At 37.6% G+C, this 25,398-nt stretch overlaps 1 protein-coding gene across 1 annotated transcript; it reads right to left on the bottom strand.

Annotated features, from left to right (window-relative positions):
- Positions 1 to 4,604: 4,604 nt before the first annotated feature.
- LOC144448427 (uncharacterized) lies at positions 4,605 to 5,987 on the bottom strand. Its single transcript, XM_078138671.1, has one exon. The coding sequence runs from the start codon at positions 5,905 to 5,907 to the stop codon at positions 4,702 to 4,704; it is 1,206 nt and encodes a 401-aa protein (XP_077994797.1). The 5' UTR covers positions 5,908 to 5,987; the 3' UTR covers positions 4,605 to 4,701.
- Between the last annotated feature and the right edge of the window lie 19,411 nt (positions 5,988 to 25,398).

Genomic DNA, 25,398 nt, shown 5'->3' with positions numbered 1-25,398 from the left:
TTAAATATCACTTAGGAACAATGAAAGGATGGTCATATTAAACAAAATATTTCCAGTAAAGTAGAAAGGGAAATTTGAAACATGCACTATCGTATAGCATATCAGTATACCACATTAGTAAAAGCTGTATGATGGAAAGAGCTGATGAATATAACATATAATTATATTCCTTGTGTTGTGATAGTGCATGCAATCATTGGAATCTGGGGGGGGGGGGGGGTGCGCTCTAAATGCATCTTGACATGTTTATTGAAACTGATTTTTGCACATAGCAGAACAAATGGCTAACTTACAGTAATTCAACAGAGCGCTCCGTTAGATACAATATTATATAATGGCCGACGGCGAGAGCTCGTTTTCGTGGAGATTTCAAGATGTGTTTCAGAAACTTACGTGTTGATGACTTCTTATAGCAGCTCCCTTTCTGAGGATCCCAGCAACAATTAACCTTATGACAGGAATCCAGCGCAGGTAATACTCCATTGTCTCGTATGATGCATAACTCCCTCAGATAGGGCAAAGTCATACAAAGGTCATCTGCACAGACATATGTAATTGACAGTATGTGTTAGCTAAAGTGAACCCTGCAGTCGAATATTCACAATTTGGAATGATGTTATGGTTTTGACTTTTATAATATTGTCAAAAATGGTAAAGTTGTTTACACTACTCTTCGCATTTATTTGTAACACTTTCTGATCTTTTTGGGGGTTATTATTTTCTTGACATTTAATGGTATTAATATTTACTTGAACAAGTGTCGAATATGAGACAAATTTCTTTGTTTTCTGTAAATGTGTAGGTGAAAATTCGAATGTGTCTAACCACATTTTAATATTATACTGAATTGTTCAGCAATAAACAAACTTTGTCGAATGAGTTACTTTTCAGGAGCACTTCAATTGGTTAACAAAATATAATATTTTCAAGGCTTAAGCTGATGCTCAACTAAACATGTTCATATTTATGTGAGCAATCATTTAATTGGTATGACTTGCTGAAGCCATTATTTAGTTTCAAAAATGCCTAATCTCATATAGAGCACTAAAGCACAGCATAACAAATAAAATTAAAAGTAATTGTATTTCCATTGAATAAAAACTTGCATTTTATGATCAAATTTAAACTATGGCTTAATGTTGGTGAGTAATCTTACATGTTAACCCCTTGTCCATTTCGTTGCTACCAATTCTTAACAGTATAGTCCTGTTAAAATGAGGGTACACAATTAACACCTTCATTCGTTGCCTATTACAACATGGTATCGGCAGAGAAAACTAGACATCCACAGTACTAGTAAAATGAAGGTGCACAATTTAACATCTTCATTCTTTGCTTTTCATGTTGTTTCAGTAAACGAAACCAGATTTCCAAAGTACTAGTAAAATGAGGGTGCTCAGCTGAAGTCCTTAATTCTTTGCCCAATATAACATTTTATCATCAGACAAAACTATACATCGTCAGCCCAGATAACATGAAGTTGCACAATTGAACACTGCTCTTTTCCCATTTATCAAAATTGTTACATTAGCTGTTTCAATTGTTGTATTTTGATAGGAGATGAAAAAAGTTTGCAATTCAGCGTAAACCATTAAAATTTCATTTCAATAGAACACAAATGAACATAAATGTGATAAGTGTAATGAAGTTTAATGGAATTCTTTAGGAACTGTCAGTTATAAACTTTTTTTCAGTCAGATTTGTGATGGTGAGACGAAGTGATTTTATTTTAGTGTAAAATTATCATCAATTGCCAAGAAAAGAAGAAACTTAGATCAGAAGGCGATTTGTTTTATTAAGGAAATATACGTACCGTCATTAGAAGAAACGACAAACTCCTGACAATCGACGAATGCTGTCCTTAAGAAAATGCCGAAAATCACTATATAACACACATTGAAGGTTGTCTTCATTTCGTCTTTTCTTAAATTAACAGACATGACCAGTCGTTTGCTTGTCTGGCTAACAAACTAACAAATAGAGAACCCCACCCTTTAAAACATGTGACATCTGGAGCTTTTTAAAAATAGCTTTACTTTGTGAATTCTCTAAGGCTATTTCCAATGACAATATCGCTAATGGAAAGTAAGCAACTTTGTACCATAATGACAAATACTAATAATCTCTTAATAGAAAAACAAAAAGTTTAAACCTTTGCTGTTGCAAGCTCAAACCCATTCCCAGATAAAATCATGAACGAAATTCGGGGTTAATTACCGTACACAAGTTTGACATACATATCAAAGTGATATCAACATTTAGTGATTTTATAATACAGTATGGCAGCGAAATACTGTATTAACTAGATGGGAAAAAAACATTAACGATTTCTGAGAAAACAGGATGTTGAACCACCATATTTCTATAATTATTTCAAAAGGACCAAGAACAACCTTTCTGATGTTTGGATGATTTATGTACTTTGATTTATTTTGGAAAGTGTTCATGAGGCAATATTATTTCTTTCATAATAAAAATCCTGATTATTGTATGCATGTACACACCACACCCGACTTAAGGTATTTTGTACAAATACAACCCATTTGGATGCATCATCTTCCTTTTCATACAATGTGGACAGGATAAAGAGCCATAATTTCGACACAGTTAGTACTTTCATCATTACACCTGGCAGGCAGAGTGAACATCTGCAGCCTACTTTTGTTAATTACTTACAACGATATATATAACGGAGTACTGGGACAACAAAGGACAGGCAGTAAGCTTCAAAGGGATCATGGGAAACTCGTAGACTAAGGCGAACATATGTACTGCCATCAACGGCAGGATCTAGAATTGCACAGCTCTGCCCCTCTTGATGACCTATGCACTCGGGTACGATAATCTGAGTTGTACTCTCGATCAAGTTTTGCATGTCTGAAACGTACTGCCATATTAGATATACATTTTCTGGACCAACACCAAGCCCAGCATCTGTTAAATCAGCCCATCCTGGTCTTACAGGAGAAAGTGTATTTTCAGCGGTGTTACCTTTCATGTAATCACATTGATAAATAAATATACAAGGTCATAGTGCAAAGGTGAAAGGCCAACATCGTTGTAAAAATGTCATATTACATCATTTGCATGTTAAAGCTGGTTTATAACATACATGTCAGTGTGTTCACTCAAACATGACAATAATACACGGAATATATCTTCAGATTATTTATTTAGACTTCAATTCTACACCTCGACACATTGACTCCTAAACTGTTATATTACAGATGCCGAATTTTTAGTGTCCATAAGATGTCTCATCACGTCCACATAATTCTAAGACAAATTTGGCTTTGGTAAGGATACGGTTCGTACATGATATTGGTAAGCAGTCTTCCCCTCAAGGATAATGCGTAACGTAATGTGTTATTGAAGAACAATAGTTATAATGACAACGAAAAATAGCAAACAAAGATATAATGATGTCGCCATATGGCCTCGTTAGGTACGGTCGCTAGTCCACTTATAACTTAATATGCATATACAATATGATGGTATTGGCTTCGTGTGTCTATGTTGAAATTGAATCATGTTAAGGGCGAGATTAATATTCCAATGTAGGATAAATAATTGATTTATCTTGGTTAGGTCATTCATCCCTCTTATAATTCTTTCAAATAGCACAATCAATTTCAAATCAGTATGTAGTAGTATAAAATGAGGAAAATATAGCACTTTTATTGACACTTTAATTTAGTTTCGCGTCGTGCATTGACTATCGTGGGAAATTATTCAATTTCCCAATTTCACGTCATTTCTCAGAAGTATTTGTATTAAGGGATACTAAACAGATTCCATTAAATAAAAAGTAAAATCGTTTAGTAGCTGATGATATGCTGATGACACAATTAGCTGGGGAGGATTTTGCACACAACATTTTGTTGTAGTTTTATGTTATTTAAGCTACTCTGCAAAATGAATAAAGCTAATTGTGGTGAAGTATAGAATGGTATAATGACGTCATAACGGTATTTGAAATTTTAGGTCAAAGATTAATGAAATTGCAGTTCGGAGGCATGTTCGATATGCTATGATAGTGACGTCATTTCTGGAAACGAGGTAAACAAAACGCTTAATCACGATCATGATTACTTGCATTTAAACATTTTAAAACGTTTCACACATTTTCTATAAATTAATTAAGTGATTTTACATCGTCAAAATGATTACAACCTGAATAAATTACCAATCTCACCGAACACAATTTATTTTCATCATGTTGTCCGTCATTTCTAACTTGCCATCAGCCACGCGAGCACAAACCCTTTATGTTATTACCTTTTCTGTCATCTTGTAATCATGTCAATCATGGTTCGGGGCATGACTACTGTGATCACAAATGAGGATTGTGATAAGTATTTTAGCAAACGTGAACTCACGATTGTCATCGATAAATCATTATTATGATTGTGTAAATCGAACGCGGCCCAGATGTGTTTCCATCGTCTGTGTAACATTGTCTGGTTATCAGTGATTTATCAATCAAACACGTTTTAGACATTAACATATACTGAATACCGTATTGTAATGAGAACAAAGTTCTAAAATTCTATTTAAACGTGTAGAGTTGTAACTTGTCATCTCAACTGCCTCTATACTCAATATCTTGTGCTGTGTAATTACATGTCTTTTAATTTAAAAAGTTGTATGTAAATTGTTTGTAATGTCGACATACTATACATTATGATGTCTCTTGTTTCCTTACATTATCATGCACTGTACACTTTGCCTACGAGGAATGGCTCCCCTTTCTTTCAAATGGGTGACTGTCGAGAGGTGTCCATTTTTAAGTGCGAGATTCAATGCATTATTTCCATTTTTATCGAGTGCATTCACATCTGCTCCTCTTTCAACAAGAAGTCCAGCTACCACAAGGTGTCCTCTCTCTGCTGCATAATGTAAAGCTGTTTTATGTAGGAAGTCTGACAAGTTGGGCTTTGCGCCACTTTGGAGAAGCCTCTTGACAATAAAGAGATTACCTCCTCTTGCAGCATGTATCAGAGGTGTTGAATTGTGAAAGTCTCTTAGGTTTGTACTGGCCCCCCTTTCAAGAAGTATTTCAACTACCTGTTGATGAAGCGCCTGTGTAGCTATATGTAGAGGAGTTTGGAGTAGATTTGTCCTCAGATCTACATTTGCACCTTTAGTTAAGAGAAGTCCGGCAACCTCTAGTTGTCCTCGTTGGGCTGCATAATGTAGTGCAGTCATTCCATCTTTGTCTTTGGCATCTAATTTCGCATTTGCTTTAAAGAGTGTATTGAGAATCAATGTCCGTCCATTCTTACAAGCATCATGTAATGGGGTAAGACCATTTCCATCGACAGCATCAATAAGTGCACCTTTCTCAATCAAGTAATTGGTAACAGTCAGTTGGCCATCAGTTGCAGCTATATGCAAAGGTGTTGTTTTAAACTTGTCCTGTGCATTAATTTGAGCAGAATTTTCAACCAACGTTTGTACAACCTGTACATTGTCAGTCATACAAGCACAGTGTAGAGGTGTTAGACCATCAGCGTCTGTGACATTGACATCAGCACCATGTTCTAGTAATGCCAGAACTGCATCAAGATGACCTCCATTCGCTGCTCTTTGGAGTGCTGTCAATGTATTCGAGTCTCTGGCATCTATGTTCGCACCTAACCCTAGAAGCACTTTCACACACTCAGTACGGCCTCGACTTGCAGCCACGTGAAGAGGGGTCTCTTTCTCTCCAATCCCTTCAATCCGTGCACCATTGGCAAGCAGAAGACGGATAATTCTGTCCTGTCCAGTCTGGGCTGCATAGTATAGTGGCGTCCAGTCATTTAAATCAACTGCATCAAGCTGGGCTCTGTATTTTAGAATAGAAACCACAATATCAACGTTGTCCTGACCAGCTGCCCAATGCAATGGAGTTTGCAGTGACATTGTGAGCGAGTTTGCATTAGCACCTTTCCTAAGGAGATATTTAACAACTGCAAGGTGGCCTGCCCTGGCAGCTAAATGGAGCGATGTTGCACTCTTGTTAGTGACAACATCAACAAGGATTCCTCTATGAGCGATACTCCGTATGACCTCGAGATGACCCTTCATGGCTGCCATATGTATGGGTTTCCTTCCCATTATATCTTTTGTGCCAGGACGAGCTCCACAATCTAACAACATATCCACAATTCTTGCATCTCCATTTTCAGCAGCTAAGTGCAGAGCTGTTATTTTTTGATCTTTTACCCTCATACTGCGCTGACTGCCATTATGCAAATCACTGTTTCTTTGACGATGATTTTCCCTAGTTGTATTTGGCCTGTCAGGGACGGTCATATTGACACTGCTCTCACTGTCTTTGTCACACTGTATTAGACTTCTCACAATATTTTCATCACTTTTTGCAACTGCCAAGATTAATGGATGGAATCCATCTCTGTTTCTAGTTGTCTTGGTAGCACCACAGAAACACAGATACTCAACTATCTCTGCATGACCATGATCAACTGCAATATGCAGTGGGGTTTGTCGTGTGTGCTTTTCAAGAATGTTCACGTTGGCAGTGTAACTAAGCAAAGTTTCAACAATAAACTTTTCATTCTTCAAACAAGCCAAATGAAGAGGTGTTGTACCTTCAGCATTGTAAATATTTGGAAGTGCACCATTTTGTAAAAGGAGTTCGGCCATTTCATTGAAGCCATTAGCAGCTGTGAGATGGAGTGGTGTGTTTCCATTCCTGTCTGGGATATTTGCATTTGCGCCATGATGCAGTAACAACTTCACAATATCAATATGGTTATAGCAGACACCCCTGTGAAGCGGGCTTTCCTGACTTTCATTCAGTGCATCAATGTCACATGAATCAACACCCACAGAGAGTAAATACTCTGCTACATCATAATGTCCCCAGGATGCAGCTCGATGGAGAAATGTATCACCACGGCTATTCTGAATGTTGATGTCTGCACCCCAATCAACCAGGGTTTTGACGATGTCCAAATGTCCTGCACTGGTTGCCATGTAAACAGGAGTAATGCAGTATCTAACCAGAGAATTAATGTTTGCGTTCTGATGACAAAGCTCGGTAATGGTTTTCAGATCTCCCTGCCTTGCAGCTCGATGTACGTCTGTTAACTGATTTTCCAGTTCTGAATAATCTCTCAATTTTCTAACTAATCTCCAATTCTTTTTCAGTTTTGCAATTTCACTCGCTGTTTTACCACAAAATATATCTTCAGGTGTTGATGTAACTCTTTTGTCTATCATCAAAGTAAAGTCAGTGAAATAAAACAAAGTTCCAATGAGCTCTGGAATATCATGCACTGCTGCTAGATGAAGTAATGTGTATCCATTTCTCTCGGCATACAGATCGGCACTCCGTGATACATGACGTAATCCAATAACATCCCGTTCATCCACTAGCTTAAACAAGACTTCACTTCCGTCCTTCTGCACTGCATCATCCTGCTCACTATTCACATCATCTGTAAAGTAGTGAACATCAGATATATAGTCTTACTACCTTCAACTCTAATTTGAGACAATTTTTTAAAAGGAAATTTGAATGAATGACGCCAGCTCGTGCATTATATGCATTTCGATACCCATGCTAAAACACAATGGAAACCAGTCTCAACAAAATAATTTCTATTTTCGTTATGCAGAATACCATCCACCAACCAGGCAAACGTCTCTATGAATATTCATGCTCTTTCTGAATCACCTTTATTTATATCTCTGTGCAAAATTGGCGGGTATTGACCTTTGTCATGCTTTACCTGTTGATGGCCCATGAGACTTATTCTCTTGTTTGCTGCCGAGGTCACATTTAACTGTCTCCTGACTTTCCGCTATCTCTTTATTTCCATATTTGGAGCGGGCAACTGCCCCAATTTCGCCACATTCAACCTCGTTATGAGGCAAATCAGAAGTAATTATTTCCCCTTCGGTTTTGTTCACTGTTGAATTCTCACTTATGGAAGCTAATTCTTTGATATTACATGGATTATCCCTCGTGTCATAATCTCCTTTGGTATCTGTTACAGGGAGATTGTTCTTGTAGTCGTTTTCGGGTTCAGTTACACTTGCATATCCTTTTTCTGTTGCTTTTCTGGTTACAATTTCACTCAAGAGAATATGCTCTACTTCCACCATGACACTTTCACCTGCTATACCATGCGCCATATTGGAAACCTTCCGTACAACCAAAGAACAATAACCTTAGCAAGTGATTGGATATATTCTATCCTTACCCTGCGTATGTTTGGTTCTGTTACTTTCTTGGGAAATATATGTTTCCAGTGTTTCGGTCGATGACTCTGTAAGACTCAATACTAAGTTTCCCCTCTTTGCATTTACGACTGGTGCATTGCTATCATGTTTAGCATTCATTTTAGATTCTGTTTTTTGTGCACTACATAAGAACAAAGTAATCGCCTTGTCCAACACCGTGTACAGTTGCGTGCTCAAGATTATGTTTCTTCCAGCTATTTTATGGTATGAGTCAGCTGTTTAAACATTCAAATATTGTTGCTGGCAGATGACTAGCACTTTTTGTTGTCATCATCTTCTCAGTAAATGTTCTAGCAGTAATAACAGTATTGGTTCCATGGACACGGGTTATTAGATTAAGACAGTGTTCAATCTCAATGGAACATGGAAAGCATGTCCATAGTTTTTTACACTAGCTTGTGATATATACTACTCCTTTGATATGTTTGTACAGCAAACCTGCAAATGAAAGAATAATATACTTGATGAACAATGAAGGCATATCGTGGGTTTTTAGTTGATTAATGAAAGTGTGTGTGTGTGTGTGTGTGTGTGTGTGTGTGTATGTATGTATGTATGTATGTATGTATGTGTGTGTGTGTGTATGTCTGTTTGTGTGCATGACATGGTGGTATTTGGACGTGTATGACGCATGACTAGGCTGTCTGTGTTGTGGATATCTGGATGATGACGTTGTATATATATATGTATGAATGTAATCATTAGATTGGAGTGGGTGTGGCCTGAAATTATTAAATTCCAGTATGTACTTAACTCCAAATGGATAGCTGTGGGCCTGATGTTGTTGATGTTATATTGTCATAGTGTACTGTAATTTCCAACTTGCATCACATTGTACCCGGGTTTTTGGTGACTATTAGCATCATGGTTTTACAGTATATGTGCTTTCATTGATGTGTCTTTTTTCGGAAATTTCAACTAATGAAATTCAAAACACACGTAAACACACACACACACACACACACACACACACACGTGCGCGCGCGTGCGTGTGTGTGTGTGTGTGTGTGTGTGTGTGTGTGTGTGTGTGAACAACTTAAAGTGAGAAACTGAATTGCTGAATCGATTGGTTTCAAATTTGGTAGCAGTATTGTGGTGTGTACATGTATATGAAACATTCGTCAAATGAAAGCGAATTTCAAGTTACATCCAAAAGAGTGATTTCCTGTCAAAATGGGTTGTCTTTAAAGTCTATGAGGTATGGTTATAATTATGTTACATAATCACTTGGCTAAAGTCCATGGGATATTCCATTGTCCCGTAGGGGCATTTTCATGTTTGAAGTGCATTTCTCTCACTGCATGTGTATGTCGGACATTGAATTTCAGTTGTGCACATTGCCATTGGCAGTATGTTTGCTTCACATGAAGAATAACAACTGATTCATATGTGTAAACATTATAACAGTCAAATTTACTGCAGTCAAGAAAACCCCATGAGTGATGACTCTGTGATGCAATTGTTGGATGATTCCTTTAATTGTGAATGTGATGACAGCAGAAGAAATGCCCATTCACAGATTTGTCAATATTTCAAGATTTAACACTCATTTGAAGACAGTAATCGATCTAAATAAAACACTAGATGATGTTATATTATCACTATGATAATTATTGCCAAAATGACATGAAGAAATTAACGACGTACGATGGTCTCAAATCACCAAATTTATTAAGTCGATTATGGAAATGAAATAACGTATATGTTGGTGTGCTGTCCGGAAAACAACCAAACAACTGCAATAACCAGGCGAGTACTGAACAAACTATGATTGTGAATAATATTTTACAGCTAATATAATATTAAATGTAACATCTGACGGTACACCGGTGATGCACTTTGTGACCGCATATCAGTATTTTGTATATAATGTTAACAGTTTTATATTGTATAAAAAAACTGAACACATCCAGTTTATATACTTGACCCGTATCGATTTCACTTATTTACACGGTATAAGGATTGTTATTCTTTAGTTGTTGTTTTTTTCATCCTCACTTAAAATAGCAACACGGGTTATTTTAACATCATTCTTTTCATGTAATGAATGTCGTTTTATAATGCTTCAAATCAGCATGTTTGTTAACATTGAATATTTAAAGACCATACAGCGTTCATGTAAGGTCAGTTTAGCATTGAAACAAGGTTTTTTCATAAATAAAAATCCCACATAGCATGAGAAATATATATTGTTAATGTACGGTCAGAGTGCGACATCGCATAAGTAAGGGTAATAATGAACACTAGTAGAAAAAATAGTACAGTTTACGACACTTTCCGTACTATAGTTCAGATTGAGTTCAATTCTGTACTTTTATGCTGATGAGGTGGACGTTTCTGTACTTTCCCATTAGCGCCTGTCTAATCGGATTATACTCGATCTGAAAAATAGTTCAGATTGCGAGTCGGAAGTGATTTGAATACATTTGCATTTAGTTCAGAATATATTCATGAGTTCACCCCCATAACCGGGCAGTAAACAAATGAATATTCAAATCTACCGTGCTTGCAATCAATACGTACATAAACGCTATACGTGTAGCTAGTGTATTCGATACATATGTATGTATATAAGCAGGCTTATGATATGAACTACATGGTTAGGACGTACGTAGATTGTAATATCACAGGGCTCATTTTGAAATAAATGTTCGTAGTACGCCTTTTCATTATGCACTACATACCGCCACCACTAAACGTGTTTCACATTTCTACGCGTTTGATGCATAGTAATACAGATTTAGATGACATGACAATCGTTTCCAATAATAGTTTAAAATTGGGCCACAAATATTGCTAGTGTATGGAGCTTCTTAACAAACCTGACCGGCCAATAGCGTCAACAAACTCACAGTAGAGACGTGCTGACAGATTTGAGTCTGTGGACATTATTTCTAGCTAAGTAAAATTGAGTGACTATTGGGAATATTATATGGCATCCATGTCGTCCATGTCGTCTATAGTTTCTGACTGACCGTGTTATGTACAACGTAACGCTGAACGAAATACGGTCCATCAGGAATTAACTAGACTAACCTCTATGGGAATAGTATTCTTGTCCATGTGTCGTTTATAGAACAATTAAGTGTTAGGGTGTGATCTTCACAGTAATAAACAAGCCTTTAGAAGAACAACAGGTATTCACGCCTCAAATATCTTGGGCATCATCCAAATTACGATCATGAGCACCAAAGTAAAGGAAATACGTAATGACGTTCGGCATGCAGAAACCCCCCCCCCCCCCCCGGGCCCGTACCTATGGGTACATGCCCGGCATCCATGTAACTGTTATATCACTCTACGTGACGATTCTGAGGGCCCTCATCTCTTATTCTCTTGTTTTATTTCAATTATACTCATAACTCCTGTTTTTATAGTATAACTGTACAATATTGGCTTCGATCAGTGCATTCCAGATTTTCATGAGTCATGAGTGCACATTGCACAGATATCTGCAGAATACTTAAAAGGATTATGGGTAATGTATGCATATGCGGGAAAAACAAACTGCTGTAAGGAGCATAGTCTCGCTGCCAGACTCGAGACTATCGTCCCTAATCTGTTTACCGAGCGGCGCAGCCGCGAGAATAGAGGGGGACTGGTCCCGCTCTTCTCGCGGCTGCGCCGCTCGGTAAACAGATTAGGGACGATAGTCTCGAGTCTGGCAGCGAGACTATAAGGAGCACTGACTTTGCCCTCATATCTTCATCCCATTTTGCACTGAAGAAGTTTCACATGGCTCTCATATTTCATATATACTCTTTCTAAATATATGGTGATGCAACATGAGTAAAAATAACTGGGGTTAACTAAGTTTGGTAGTCAATATAGCAGGTTTACCATCAAACTGACGCAAAATTTGTTTCAAATTTGTCTAGTAAAAACCGTTGGCCCAGTTGTCGATTAGGCTTACAAGTTACACAAAGCATGATAAGACACTGTGAATGGTGCAAATAAACAACGTGCGAAATGCCAAATACCAAATGCAAACAATACAAGCGAACAAAAGGGCCTGTATGCACTCTAATAGCCCGATATTTTGCCTAAAATCAGGCTCACATGTGCGAACGGTGTGTTTTTGACGTACCTAGTAGGCAGTGATGTAGATAATAGCCGGTTACCGGTCACAACGCCCAGCTATAACTTATAAGTATAACAGTTGTGGGACCGGCTTAGGAAAGTACTCAAACCTGACGATCATTGAACAAATTCTAAGGTTGGAAAATTAAATATGAGTTGCCCGGGAGTTCTAATAGCAAGTAAAATACCCAAAGTGTAAACAAAAAGATAAATTAATTCATAATTATTTGGAAAACATTAGACGATTACGCAGTAAAACAAGACTGGCCACGCTATCGCTAGCGAAAGCCTTCGAACTAGTTTCATAACGACCGGACGTTGAAGGAAGCGCGAAGCGAAGTGTGAGGTCAATGTGACGTCTCATGATGATGTATGATGCATCAACATGACGTTTACGTAGAGTTGCACTAAATGTTTTCTAAACTTCAGTGGAAAGAATTTTTGTCGATCAGACACTGACTATGTTTAAATTCTTAAAACATCTGAGAAAACTGAAGAGGGGAAGCAAAATGTGACACTGACAGACAAGCCAGACGTACGGCACATGTACAGAAGGCGAGGCACACCCTCTGATGCAAACTGGACAATTATCGTGCGTGTCACGTATAAGGCATCAGATGTAATACATGTAGCTAACCAAATATTCTTGTACTGCAGTCTTTCTTGTAACAGGTATTGGAAATTGTCAGAAACCTGATGATTTTATGACTGAATAAGTTTCGATACGGAGACGAGAGAGAGGGGGAGACGGGAGAGAGAGAGAGAGAGAGAGAGAGAGAGAGAGAGAGAGAGAGAGAGAGAGAGAGAGAGAGAGAGAGAGAGAGAGAGAGAGAGAGAGAGAGAGAGAGAGAGAGAGAGAGAGAGAGAGAGAGAGAGAGAGAGAGGCATACACTTATACAAATGTAAATTTACTTGGTAAACAACTGCTCCTGAGGTTTAATTTTGGTTCAAATCATGAGCAGAATATTCGGGGGCCCTTTCAGACCATCACAATTGTCATGCCCCCCTCCCTTTGAACCTCAATTTTGTTCATGCCCCCCCCCCCCGTAAATTCTGACTCCAGCATAATTTCAAGTTTATTCCGAGCTCGGTATTACAGGCATTCGACTAGAGTCTTTATACCTCAAAGATATACAACAGTCCATTTCTGTACAAGGCATATCAGAAACCAAACATTTGCAGTGTGGAGTGTCACAAAACCCTGTGCTTGGTCCACTCTTACACGCGTATGCTGTCTATACACATCACCACTTGGAAAGCTAATCCGACATCAAAATCTCAATATGCAACAACATGCAGACGACAACCAGATTTACCAATATATTTCCCCAATCACATACGTCAACTACAGTAACTAAGATGGAAACTGTTGCACATGATATTAAACGACCCAAAATAAGCTAGTTTAATGATGGCAAAACCGAGGTCCTCCTTATCACGTCTCAGTTCAACAGGCTTCCTCGTCTCATGAACCACATCAACATGGGATCGTCTTCTGTGCAGTTAGTGGATTCAGCATGTACCATTTGTGTAACAATTGATGACCGTTATAACCTCAAGAAGCACATCTCGTTGACATGTAGATCAGTTCTTTTTCACCCCCGAACAATAGGTCGCATCATTGACAGTGGAGGGGGCCCCTCCACTGTCTATGGTCGCATACGCCAGTATCTTACAAACGGAGTTTGTCAGAACCTTGGTCATGCACTTATATCATCGATACCTGACTACTGAATGGCCCTTCTGTATGGGCTGCCAGCTAAAAACATTGTCCCTCTTGAACATGCCCAAAATACAGCAGCTAGGATTGTGTCAGGTACAAAGAAAACAGGTGACGTCACATCGGTTCTTTCAATAACACAGTTTAGTTAGAAATCACACTGGCGTCAAGTGCAGTTACATAATATACCAGTAGGTAGGGCCTACATGTACATGTAGTCTCAGGTCACTACATTGTGGTCTGAGATGTAGTTTACACCACTATGACCTAAGAACTTGAACCAGGGCTGAGGAGAAGTGGTCTGAGGTTAAAGTTTTGCAGCTCTCGTTCAGCAATCTCAAAACATTTCAGCCTACTTCCCGTAATGAACACTTGTCAAGCATTTTTGTAGCTCCCATACTCAAAGACTACATATATGTTTATATACGACTCAAAATATAACACTGAAATTTACTTTGAACACGTTCAGTTTCAGTAGACCTATTAAAACCCAAAATCTCCACTGTATAATTTAATATCGGTAATAGTTTACAGTCAAAAACTTTTAAATTTAGTTTTGACTAGGAGGTCCCCAAGTTTTGCAAGTTGACTCATGACCGCAATCATTGCTTTACTCGCTTGAGCTGCAAGCGCTAAATACCATAGACCACTGCTTGACATAATCACGCCTAGATATTCATAAAAAGCGAACAACGTCGAGTTTATGACCACCAATAACCACTTTTCAATTTTCTTAAGAATTTCATCTCTTAGTAAATACAATAATTTTAGTTTTGACATACATGTAATTTACTTTCAAAAGACAATGTTAGAAACCCCTACCCCATTGATTCCTGTGGGAACATGCCTTTCGTGAAGAAAAAATGGTTACATAACATGTCTACAAGAATTGTTGGAGAATGTCTATGTAGAATGCCACACTGATCCCATATCCACACCTTGAGTTTTATTTTTATTGTTCTTCAATGATCTCCTTCAAAGTAATAGTCTGGATGCCAATATGGTTTCTAACTAAACCACGTCTAGCCAAAAGCCCCTCAAATAGCACAAAAAGTTGTTCACCCAATCAGTGAAACCTAAATGTTTTGGTGATGTAAACAGTATATAAGTAGCATCATGGGCTGACAAATATACCACATTTGAACATTACTGTCCCAATAAACACTAACTTTATGAGGGACTGTGTTATTGGTTAGAGTTTTGTGATTTATTAACAAAGACATGATGTTAATGACTGTGTGGGTGGCTGTAAATGAATTTTAAATTGCATCTCATGCATTTCAAGACTTCTAGAGTAACGACTCTGACTATACTTTGAGTGGAGGTATAAATGGTAATGATACAGTATAGGAACTAGACTATCAAAGTAATTACCTTGTCCAAAAGACTACAGTCGGATATTAATCTCACCATTAATGCCTGAATTTATGTCTATCAAGGTGGATCTGATAAGATCATGGAAATCGAGAAACTTTCATCACTTTGGACTTGAGCATTGAATACATTTGTGAAGTACTCAGACCATGATTCATGTTTTTTTTTAGAGATTAATTCCACTAGATCGTCCACTAAATCGTCCACGAAAACAAATACATTCTATCATTCCACCATGTCACTCAACAACGCGCATCGAATTCTATCACTTGAATTTCCGTTATTTAGTCGTCTGAAGATCGTAACGGCCTCCGTACCATAACTTGTGTACTTTGTGTAAATACAGCTCTACTTCTCAGTATTGAGCACTTTTCCTTCAGTTTATGACTTACCTCTTATATATATATATATATATATATATATATATATATATATATATATTACCATTGCTCGGTTGACGGCAACGCGGTCAAAGATATCGGGTTCTTTGCACAATACACGTGTATATAGAAATGATGTCCCTTAAATTTCCCCTCTTTTCATTCTTGCTCTTTTCAACTACAATATAGATTTTGATAATTTCCATAGGTCTCACGAGATATACTCTTCAAGGAAAAACAAGTTCGTGTCGGAGTTTGACACGAGAATAGTCTGTGCTTGGAGTAATTATACTGTCAGTATAATTTCTCAAAGGTATGTGTTATCGTGGAAGTTTAAACATTATTTATACTTTAATGGTGTTATAGATTTTGACCCAAGCTATGCATGCCACGGTCACAAGCTATATTGCGTCAGATCGATTTGCCAAACAAGTTTGCCAGAATTAACGCATCCCATCAAACCATGGACCCTCCACAAAGGTGGAGTGTCTATGGTCAAACAAATGACAGGTCGCAGAAACTATGGTCATGGAAGTATGAACGTCGTTTATACTTGTACGCCGTGACATACAATGAGCGCAGTGCCATGATTGACCGGATTATTCAGTGTCGACAATCCCAGTTAATATAATCCCAAAGGCAAACTTGTTTTATTTACCACCTTGCCAAGCAACACAGGGTGGTGGCGAGGCGAAGTTGTAATGTACTGTCGCTTTGATATTCACGATTTTGGAAAGGAAATAGATAACATCGGGTTAGATCTTGAGAGTAAATAAGAAGAAAAGAAGAGTTAATTTGAAATCAGTGATAAACGAGTTGTCTATTTTTAAGAAACTAAATATAAGGAAAGCTATGGGTCCTGATAACATATGTGGTAGGTTACTGAATGTCTATGCATCGCAGTTAGCTAGTGTTTCCAGTAGATTGTTCAATTGGTCGTACAATGATCATACGATATCAACCATTTGGAAAACATCTACCATCTGTCCGGTCCCTAAAAACTTCCAAGGCATCGTCCTGTAGCACTGACTTCCATTGTGATGAAATGCTTCGAGCGTATTTTACTTTGTCAAAACCCACAAAAACATTCACACCTTGACCCATACCAATTTACATATTAAAGTAATAGAGGTACTGATAATGCAACTCTCACATTACTTCACGATGCGTATACACATCTTGAAAAACCAAGTTCATTTGTAAGACTATTGGTTATTGATTTTTCATCAGTCGTTAACAGAAGTCAACCAAACATGATGGCTCATAAACTTAGTTATTTAAACGTTAACCCCAAACTCATCCTCTGGATAATGGATTTTCTTGTCAACCTTTCCCAGTTTGTTCGCTACCAAAAATTAAGTTCAGCCTTCCATTCAACATTTAGGGGTGCCTCACAGAGCACGATACTCTCACACAAACTATTTACACTTTACACAAATGACTGCTCATCAGGTACCGATACAAATCCACTTATCAAATATTCTGATAACTCTGCATTAGTTGACCTGTCAAATTCTGAACGTACTTATTTCGATGAAGTTGATAGGTTTGTTACTTGGTGTAAAGAAAACTACTTGGACGAAAGGTCGACTTTAGGAAGAACCCTAAAGTAGTGCCCGACCTTTTTATTGACAATGTTAAAGTTGAACAGGTGACTAAATATATATATATATATATATATATATATATATATATATATATATATATATATATATATATATATATATATATATATATATATATATATATATATATATATATATATATATATAGGAACAGTCTTGGATAATAAATCAAATGTTAAGGCCAACACAGATTTCATTAACAAGAAATGTCAATCTAGAGTTTACTGTCTACAACAATTGAGGGGCCTAAAATTTTGTAAATGCCAAGGTATTACAGACATTCTATCGGAGTTTTGAGTCGGTTTAACATTTTCTTTTTTGTGCTGGTTTGGTAGTCTAGGGACTAGCTACAAGAGTGTCTTGAACAAAATTGTAAATGTGTTTAGTAAAGTATTGAGTGAAAAGTAGACTAATTTGAATGAAATGTTTACATCTCGTGTACAAAACAAAGCTGGGAAAATGGTAAATGACAAAGGCCACATTATGTCCCAACACTTTGAACTCCTGCCATCAGGGAGACGATTTCGTGTCCCTAAATTCAGAACAGTCAGAACCAAATCAAGTTTTGTGCCCACTTCAACTAAATTTTAAACCAAACTAAATAATTCTATTTCAAAGACATCTGCTCTGCATTCCAGATTGGAAGAACCGCGTTTTTTTATTGTCTTTTTTAAGTTGATGACCATTTCTGGCAAGACTTCACTCACAATTTTCTCGATTTTACTGATTTTTCTTCTTTATTAAAAAGGTTTAGGGTCGGCACCGGATTTCTAGAATGGAAGCGTTTGGGGAGTTATGTGTGATTTATTTGTTGAGAAAGGTTCAAAGACAATAAATATCGCCATAAGGTGGCACTTGCCGTTCCAGTGAGGAACGACTAGTGCCACCACGGTAGTACTCGACAATTCGATGGACCACGGCCAAGTCCGCCATTCACAATTTTCAAATCACTTGAAATAAAGCAATCTGGCAAAACTCGCCCATGTGCATTTACAATCTTGTCGCAACTAATTCTAGTAGGTAAAACCATAGACCCTCCACCCTGTCTATGGTAAAACCTAGTCGCATTCATAACTTTCATCGAGGGTAAGGTAATTTTAGTCATCAACTTCTATAAAGTCCAAAATGAAACGATAAAACATGTACATTTTGGAAATTATCCCATGTATAATGCCAGATTATAAAGTGACAAAGAGTGGTTCATCTGAGTGGATAGCTTAACCTCTTGACGATTTATAAACAATGGGAAATAGGCAGCTATCTTGATGTTCATTTTAACCTATTTTCCCGGAGAATATTTTCAGAACTGGTATCCAAATTACCAAGATCACGTTTTTCATATTTACTGATATGCCGCTTTAGTTATGGCCGGTTTTGTGGGATGTTTTGCGTGCACAATGTAAACCACAGACAAGGCATGTAAACTTCTACTTGCAAACCCGTCTATTTCAGGCTTGGCCTCTTACCACTCTTGGAGGAATTGTACTGACTCCTCCAAGACCACGTCTGACACAGTGGCCTGAAACCCATAGTCTATCGCGAGTATATTGTCTACCCTTCAAGAGACACACATTCTCTGCCAGTCACCCTTTTAAAAATACGCTTGTTAAACGTCTGCTCCTGGAGTTAAATTTGGTTCAACTCATGAGCAAAATATTTGTACGTGACTCCGGGCCCCTTTCAGACAATCCGAATTTTCACGCACGTCCCAATTCGTTTTTTTCCCGTGACAACAATTTTTCTCCTGAGCCTCCCCCTACCCTAATCTAGTTCCTGACGACCGTATTCCAATTTTACACCACATCTTTACATATTACGTATAGTCAATGTCATTACTCTCGTTGCCGATGTGTTGGCAATTATATACATGTATATATATAATATCCATAATCACAACATATTTCTTGCTCAAAGAAGAACTGTTTCAGCTTATTCCATTTCGATATAAACAGACAGAGAGTCCAGGGATAAAATACCCATGTACTACTCCTTATATTACTGGCTAGGTAATGTCAACCGTAAAATAATCCAAGCACCAGCGTCCCTAAAATCCGTGAAACAGTGTCGATATTACAGTATTTTGCTGACACTTATTACTTTCTGTAACTGGTCTATATTTGTGATATCATGGTAAATATGCTTGGAATTTATGGCCTAACAAACCAGACATTACGTAGATTTGAATATTGAAGAAAATCAAAAACAAAAACAAGGCCATGGCCATGGCCGGTCAGGTACTGATATTAGTACTTTAGACATCAGTGGGGGTCACACTTGGTCATTGAAACTATATTGACCGACCAAAATTCTAAACATCACGGATAAATAATTTCATATCGAAATGTATGTACGGAGATTCAGGTTTTTAGACCACGTGGCTTTGACATGACATCATCAGCTAAATTTGCAATACGAAAGTAACGTAAAACATGGATGTATCTAGTAGGGAGCAAAGTCCGCATGTCTGTATGGATGTTTGAAGATTTACTATCGGTATATGGGAGGCATAGAGGGAAATATTTGAATAGCGTTATTTAACGTTACATAATTCATAACTGACTACTAAACTACCGTCAAGAGGATTGTTTTTGCTTCCATTTATCTGTATTAATTTTTTTAAAGGCAGTGATGGTGACTGCCAATGCCGGTAGTGAAAATATGGCCCGCACATTCTGAAGATTTTTGTATCATACAAGTTCAATGTTGTAGCTGAGAATGTGATTTATATTTATAACTCAGTAGAATGGGTACCGGTACTGATGCGAGGGATGTGAACCAACCTTTGTGTTGCGTGCTTTTTAATATCACCGTGTGTGTGTGTGTGTTGTTTGTTTGTTTGTTTGTTTGTAATGTAGATTCGTCGTTGATATACTGCTACTAGATCAGACCGTGGGTTATACTTCCATGATCAGAACATGACCAGACACAACTCTCCACGGCACCATTTTGGTTTTACAACTTTGATTACTTTGTTTTGAATAGCTTTTGTCAAGTTCTTGACTTTCCTGATATGACAATAAAGCAAGGGCGGTGAAATATTATTATAGTAGTCCTTCAAAAAACAAGACAATTTTGAAACTTTTAGTGGAAAATGTTAGTGAAGACACAGTTTACCCGCATAAATTAACTAACAAAAGACAAAAGAAATGTACACATGGTTCATTTTCTAGGTGTCGACCTCATGAATATGCACCAAGATTTAGAACCGAGTCAGCTTTAAATGCGTTCACACCTCCAAATCTGGTCTGGACAATATTGTCTGGGCTTAGTCACCCTTTTATGCGGACTACAGAGCGGCCCTGGTGCGGACTATTTCTGCCACCTATTAATGCCTGAAAGTCAAGTGGCATATGCTGAGGTTGTGTACAACCAGCAACCCATAACATTTTAGCAATCTACAGTTCTACCTCAGTATGGCTATTAGCCATGCTAGGTAGTTACTATAATGATTAATATAATGGTTGTCTTGGTAAAAGTTGTCGACCCCCCCCCCAAAAAAAAAGAAGAAAAAAAAAAGAAAAAAAGAAAAAAAAAGATCAACAAAACATTCTATGATATTGAAAGCGCTCCTGGCATGTAATTCCATAGAACAGTTTCCTGTAGGGAATGGCAGCGATTTCATTCAAACTCAAAGACAGAGATGTTGCTAACCAACGTGAACAGCCATAAAAAATTGTATGTGAATGAGTATGACTCTGAGATCCCGCTAACGGTTTCATTGTTGTCGGTCTAACCAGAGACACTGGAGAACTTCACTGTCTATGATCTAATCGTATTGCTCAGTGTGAAAACCGTGCAAAGCGTTACTATTTTGGCGTTGTATTTTCGCACATTTTTGGTTCACAAGGGTCCAATAATTTAAGCTTGAGTTAGGAAATAGGCCTATTAAAAAAATTGTGTTGTTCCGATTAGGCAAAATAAATAAATAGGTGGGGTAGGTAGATTTATTTTTATTCATGTGCGAGTGTCTAATTCTGGTTTTCCATTTTTTCCAAATGATCTCTGTGTTATTGGCTTCTTTCCATTAGATGTACAACCATTACAGATTGGAGGAACAGTTTTATATTGTCTTTTTAAGTTGATGTCAGTTTCTGCATCCACTATGTCTCGTGAGACTTCACAATTGTTGCGATTTTGTTAGTTTTTCAAGAACACGTAAAAAAAAAGTTAAGGGTCGGCAGTGAAAAACTAGGTGGGTCGGGTAACAGAAACCAAACAGTTATTTTTTAGGCCTAAGGCATAACGTAGCATATAAATCTACCCAACCTGCGCGAGCAAGATCTGCATCGGTCAATGTAATATTTACATGGTCTATTACAATTTGGTAAAGTGTACCATTGTATATGCTTGTGCGAGACGTAAAAAACATCATGCCGTCTAATTGTACGAAACGATTTAGTCACTATGGTTTTGAAGTCAGTGAGATAATGTTTGTGAAGTACCCGGTATCGTGATGTTATCGCTTGTATAGAAAAAACATCACTGAGGCAAAATCTCACTTTTATCATCATTCATTTTTTAAAGTCTTCAATCATGCCAATTAAAAATATGGATACTGCAGTCATTTATGTGACTTTTTTTCCAAAAATGTTTATCGTGCATCTCGATTATATTTTTTTTCGTCTTCGTAACATCTTTTTTTTTATTGTGCCAAAAGTAGTAGCTACCACATATAGAACAGTGGAAAAATACCGAATGAGACTCAGAAATGTAAAATCATTTACTTCAATGTCCAAATCAAATGCGGACATCAGAAAATGATGCATGCACGTTGTGATGGACTCGTGATTAGCTCTAGTCCAGATGCCAATTGGTATCTAACTAAACCATAGACAATAGAGAGGGTCCTCTCTATTTTCTATGACTAAACCAAGTTTAGTGAGTGGAGGTGTAAATGGTAACGATACTGTTTAGGAACACGGTGATAGGAACTAGACGAGATTAGCACTGACAACACACGCTCCGCGAACTCCAGCAAAGAGGCCTGGTGGGGTATATAGAGACTTGTCAGAGTTGTCGGAGCTACTGTTCATGTACATATAAGTTCCACGTATTCTCAATTTATTTCGTGCTGGATAGAAAACAGTCAGTATAGTCCTTGTGTTCTCCAGTGTATAGCCGATGGATTGGATAGTGAGAGTCATGATATGTGTGATACATTGTAGTTTATACACCAGAACTGAATTTTAGACTGATCCCGTCGGCATCTTCAGAGAAAGCATCAAGCGGGTACCACAATAAACTGAAAACGTAACGACTATAAGCATAACTATAAGTTTTAATTTACATGGAACTACGGTCATATTTGATAAGCTTATCCCCCACTTCCACATATGGTCTCATACCCCTTGGTCAGCGAAACGCCAATCATGTTCATGTCCGGACATACGAGTTATAAATGGGGCGGTCATATGGGTTAAGTTAGGGTGGAATATAATATATGGAAAAAGTCTGATTGATACTGGCTGTGATGGGTAGTAGAGCATTTTTTAATTGTCAAAAACAGGGTTGGGGGCCGAATGATATGATTCAAAACGTCATGACTTTCTGGTATATCTTTGTTGTCATGGTGTGTTTCCAGTTGAGGATGGCTGTCTTTGACTGGCTACAACAGTAAGTGACTGATTTTGAAAGCAAAGAAAGTGGAAGAACATTGGTGTTAGTTAAAAAACTATTGTTATTAAAGATATACAAGTAAACGCAGCAAAACAATTGAGAGTCGGTACGGAAAGGAACAGATGACCACAGGAAGGTGTTCAGCTGTTCTTCATTGTTCTTTGCAATTTGACGACCGGGCGATCACATACTAGTAGTTGTCAGTGTTTTCGCTAAAGCAAAATACACGGAGATGGTTCAAAATCACTTGACTATCATTTCACTCTTATTTAAATCTACAAATATCTCATTAATATTTTCTCCCAGCTTACTTCAAACTATATGACATTTTCCATGAAAAAAAGGTGCGTATCTGGAGCAAAGAAGTGTTTCAGATATCAGAGTGTTCACGTTTGCGTGACCAAGACATAGACATAGACTGGCAAGCGACGCCATGAATTGTGATCGAATCCCAGGGTCGGATCGGTTGTAGATCAGTGTTCATGATAATTCATTTGCGTGTTCAATTACTAAGTCATCGATGTAGGGTTATAAATTCAGTGACTACACCATCAACAAAGTTACTTCTTACTATAAATCATGTTGAAAAAGACCCTAGGAAAATGTCTAAGCAACAATGACGGGTGTTACTTTTTTGCAGTGTTTATCCAAATAGTAATCGTCGAATAACGTGACCCTGGCTGAAAACTGCGACAGTGAGTGTACCATAAATTCCCAAAACAGACTGACCAGAACAGACATATTGACACACAAAAAGTGTGCAAGTTTACATCTTGTGACAGGTTTGGTTGGGGTCACCTCCATCGGCTAATGGTCGAAATCGTCATTGTAAAATATTTTTAATTACCCTCAACTACAAATCAGCGTATCGTTGACGATCATTTCAATCGTAAGTGTTTAGAACTGATTCAGAAGTAAAACGTAGAATTATTAATGACAATGGTATGCAAAGTTTTGTTGTTTAACAATCATCAGCGATTTGGCATGTTTGCACAAACCACAGATACTTGTTAGTGCATACACTTTTGATACTTCTATTCTATAAGGTAAAGGCTAAATTTAAAAAGACATGATCCCAGTATTAACTTTTTTGTTGCGGCTATATTTCCTAAGTGAGGTGTGCCAAAGAAAGTTTTCCCATGATACTTTGCGCCAGTGCGACTTTTTGACATTGTACGTTCGATGTTCCCAATGAGTAAATGGAATTTTATCGAGAAGTCTATTCATATTTGTTTATGACAGCAAGATATTTTCAATTTTCTGTTTTTGGTCATTTTTGGGGTCAAAAACTGTCATTTGTTTTGTAAATAAAAGAATTCAAAGTAAAAATGAATGACAGCCGCAAAACTAATCGATTGAATGGGCTGACATTTGGTGTGCAGGTATGTTAGAGTATCTGGATGAAGAATTCTTCAAGAAAATTTGAAGATGACATTGATATGCAAATACGTCTAAAACGTGCTGTGTAGTATCATATTATAGCCATGTTATTTTACAATACTCGTGAGAAAGTAGAATTTATTGGTGAAGTAAAGTTGCTCATACACCTAAGAAAATTTGACTACACTTGAATACATAATGAGCAAATGAAATGATCACAACAATCACATATCTTTGTAATGTTATGACTATACAAGATCTAATACAGGGACGAATGGGGTACTTATCAAATAATGCCCTCCGGAACTCAGAAATAAATGTAGATGCGCTGTACCATGCAGTTACGATCAGCGGTTTTGAACTATGGAGGTAGGAAGGAAGGAGGTAGGAAGGATTATAGTCCTACCACCATTTCTGAACAAAATCGTTGTCCTTGAATTGGAATGGTATGCTTTTAATACAAAAGTTGCACAAACATATGTTCTTGCTTTCAAACGTTTTAGAATTAACACCATGATTTCACCGTCGCCCATACTGAGGTTTTCCTGCATCTATTGCTATGGATTTTGTTGGTGGGACTTTGCTGTACTGTATGAACACTTGTTCAGACTCAGGCCACTAAAACACAATTGCAAAAAAAACCCGTAAAGACACGAAGTATCGTTTTGCACAACGTTCGGCTTGAAGCAGGTTTGAAGGGTAACCATGCACGACAGAGAAGATGGGTTTAGAGCCCCATTTACACCTAAAACAAAAAGCGATTCTAGTCTGTTCCTATTATAGTGGTCTGAGGTTCAGATCAAAGTGCCGCATTCATCCACAACATAAAAAATCATAGACCCTACACGACTGGCGTTTGTAAAAGTCAGTTTTAAACCATAATTACTACACCTCTTTATCTTCTCGGCAAGAACATGCAGTGCTGCAATCCAACGTGAGGACCTCTCACCAACTTTCAGATCACTTC

Source organism: Glandiceps talaboti, chromosome 17, assembly GCF_964340395.1.
Source record: "Glandiceps talaboti chromosome 17, keGlaTala1.1, whole genome shotgun sequence".
Classification (NCBI taxonomy): Eukaryota; Metazoa; Hemichordata; class Enteropneusta; family Spengelidae; genus Glandiceps; species Glandiceps talaboti.
The sequence above is the reverse complement of the archived record's forward strand: the minus strand, read 5'-3'. Positions and strand labels throughout refer to the sequence as shown.

Coding starts and splice junctions, on each gene's coding strand:
- LOC144448427 (XM_078138671.1), bottom strand. CDS start 5,907: ATGTCACTGCAAACTCCATTGCATTGGGCAGCTGGTCAGGACAACGTT.